General features: G+C 47.9%; 1 protein-coding gene across 1 annotated transcript; it reads right to left on the bottom strand.

The window, feature by feature from the left end:
- Positions 1–502: 502 nt before the first annotated feature.
- Positions 503–1447, bottom strand: LOC123362134 (olfactory receptor 52E4-like). Its single transcript, XM_045002474.1, has one exon. The coding sequence runs from the start codon at positions 1445–1447 to the stop codon at positions 503–505; it is 945 nt and encodes a 314-aa protein (XP_044858409.1).
- Positions 1448–1707: the final 260 nt, after the last annotated feature.

Raw genomic sequence — 1707 nt, forward strand, 5'->3', positions numbered from 1 at the left:
TCTTCTTTAGACCTCAGATGTATCTGCCTCCTGCTGTCACAAATTATTCCCCACTGCCTTCTCAGAGCTGCGGCAGATCACAGGAGTCTCTCTCTGCACAGAGTTAGTAACAATGTAAGAATAAACATTAAAATGTTAACACTAACCAGTCTCTCTTAAGTGACTTGCCACAAGATGTGAGAATATATTGGTTTTAGAGGTGACTGGGTCGCAGCTGAGAAGGGGAGGGGAAGACAGGAGCATGTGACAGGGGCAGGGTCTTGGGGAGAAGACACACAGCGGGGTCGAGGCTTGATAAAAGAGATGGGGCAAAATTGCAATTCCAGGGATCCAGCTAACAGCAATTAGAAAGGTAGCAATCCAGTCTAGTGTACATAGATAGGCTCTCCAGTTCATCACATTAACACAGCACAGTAAGGACAGGGAAGGGTTTAATGTCTCTCTGTCTGTCCAGGAAGTAATTCAAGGAGGAGCCACCACACGATGGACCAACCAGCTTAATTTATGAGCCAGAGCACAAGGAGAAAAGCAGCCTGCCCCGGATCTGCTTGGTCCTCACCCCATAAATGATGGGGTGTAACATGGGGGGCACCAGCTGGTTCACACTGGTAATAAGAATGAGGACATGCAGTGGCACATTATGGCCAAACCGCTGCGTGAGGGCGGAGAATAAATCTGGGATGTACAAAGCTGAGATGGCACAAAGATGAGAGATGCAGGTCCCAAAAGTTTTGAGCCGGGCATCCTTTGTGGGGAGGCGGAAGATGGCCCGAAGGATCAGAGTATAGGACACGGCAATAAAAAACACGTCCATTCCGATCATAGAGAAAAGATCAAACAGCCCATAATAACTATTGATGCGGATGTCAGCGCAGGCCAGCTTCACTACAGCTATATGCGCACAATAGAAGTGGGGGATGACATTGGTTCTGCAATATGGCCACCGCCTCACCAGGAAGGGATAGGGCAATGTGAGTATGCCACTACGCAGCACCACAGCCAGGCCTATTTTGGCCACAGCAGAGTTTGTCAGGGTCATGGAATATCTCAGAGGATTGCAGATGGCCACATAGCGATCAAAAGCCATGGCCACGAGGATTCCAGACTCCATCCCTGAGAAGCAGTTAACAAAGTACATCTGGGTGAGGCAGGCACTGAAACTGATCTCCCTGGAATTGAACCAGAAGATGCTCAGCATTTTGGGTACGGTGGCTGTGGACATGACCAGGTCGCTGACAGCCAGCATGCAGAAGAAATAGAACATGGGCTCATGGAGGCTTGTCTCCCTCTTCACGATGAACAGGATGGTGAAGTTCCCCAACACGGCTATGGCATACACAGCACAGAAGGGAATGGAGATCCATATATGGGCTGCCTCCAGGCCAGGAATGCCAAGTAGGATGAAGGTGGAGGGGTTGGTGAAGTAAGTTGTGTTAGAATCTGACATGGCCTAGGGGAGAAAGTGTCAAACTCTGAGGCTTAAGGGTGTCTTCTGCATTTAGCGTATGCTCCCCTGACTTTCTGTGTGTTCCCAGTAGAAATGCTTGAATGGAGAGACAACGTTAATATGAGACTGTGCATGCAGTAGTGGAAGCTGTTTTCATGGGATTAGAAGATTGATCTCTCTTCACACACTGAAACATTTACATTTTCATTATTCAGAGAGAATAACTATGAACAATGACCCTACTAAATCCAATTCCATAT

The sequence above is a fragment of the Mauremys mutica genome, chromosome 1 (genome assembly GCF_020497125.1).
Source record: "Mauremys mutica isolate MM-2020 ecotype Southern chromosome 1, ASM2049712v1, whole genome shotgun sequence".
NCBI lineage: Eukaryota > Metazoa > Chordata > Testudines > Geoemydidae > Mauremys > Mauremys mutica.

Excerpts from the sequence above, each read along its gene's own strand:
- LOC123362134 (XM_045002474.1), bottom strand. The coding sequence starts at position 1,447 with ATGTCAGATTCTAACACAACTTACTTCACCAACCCCTCCACCTTCATC.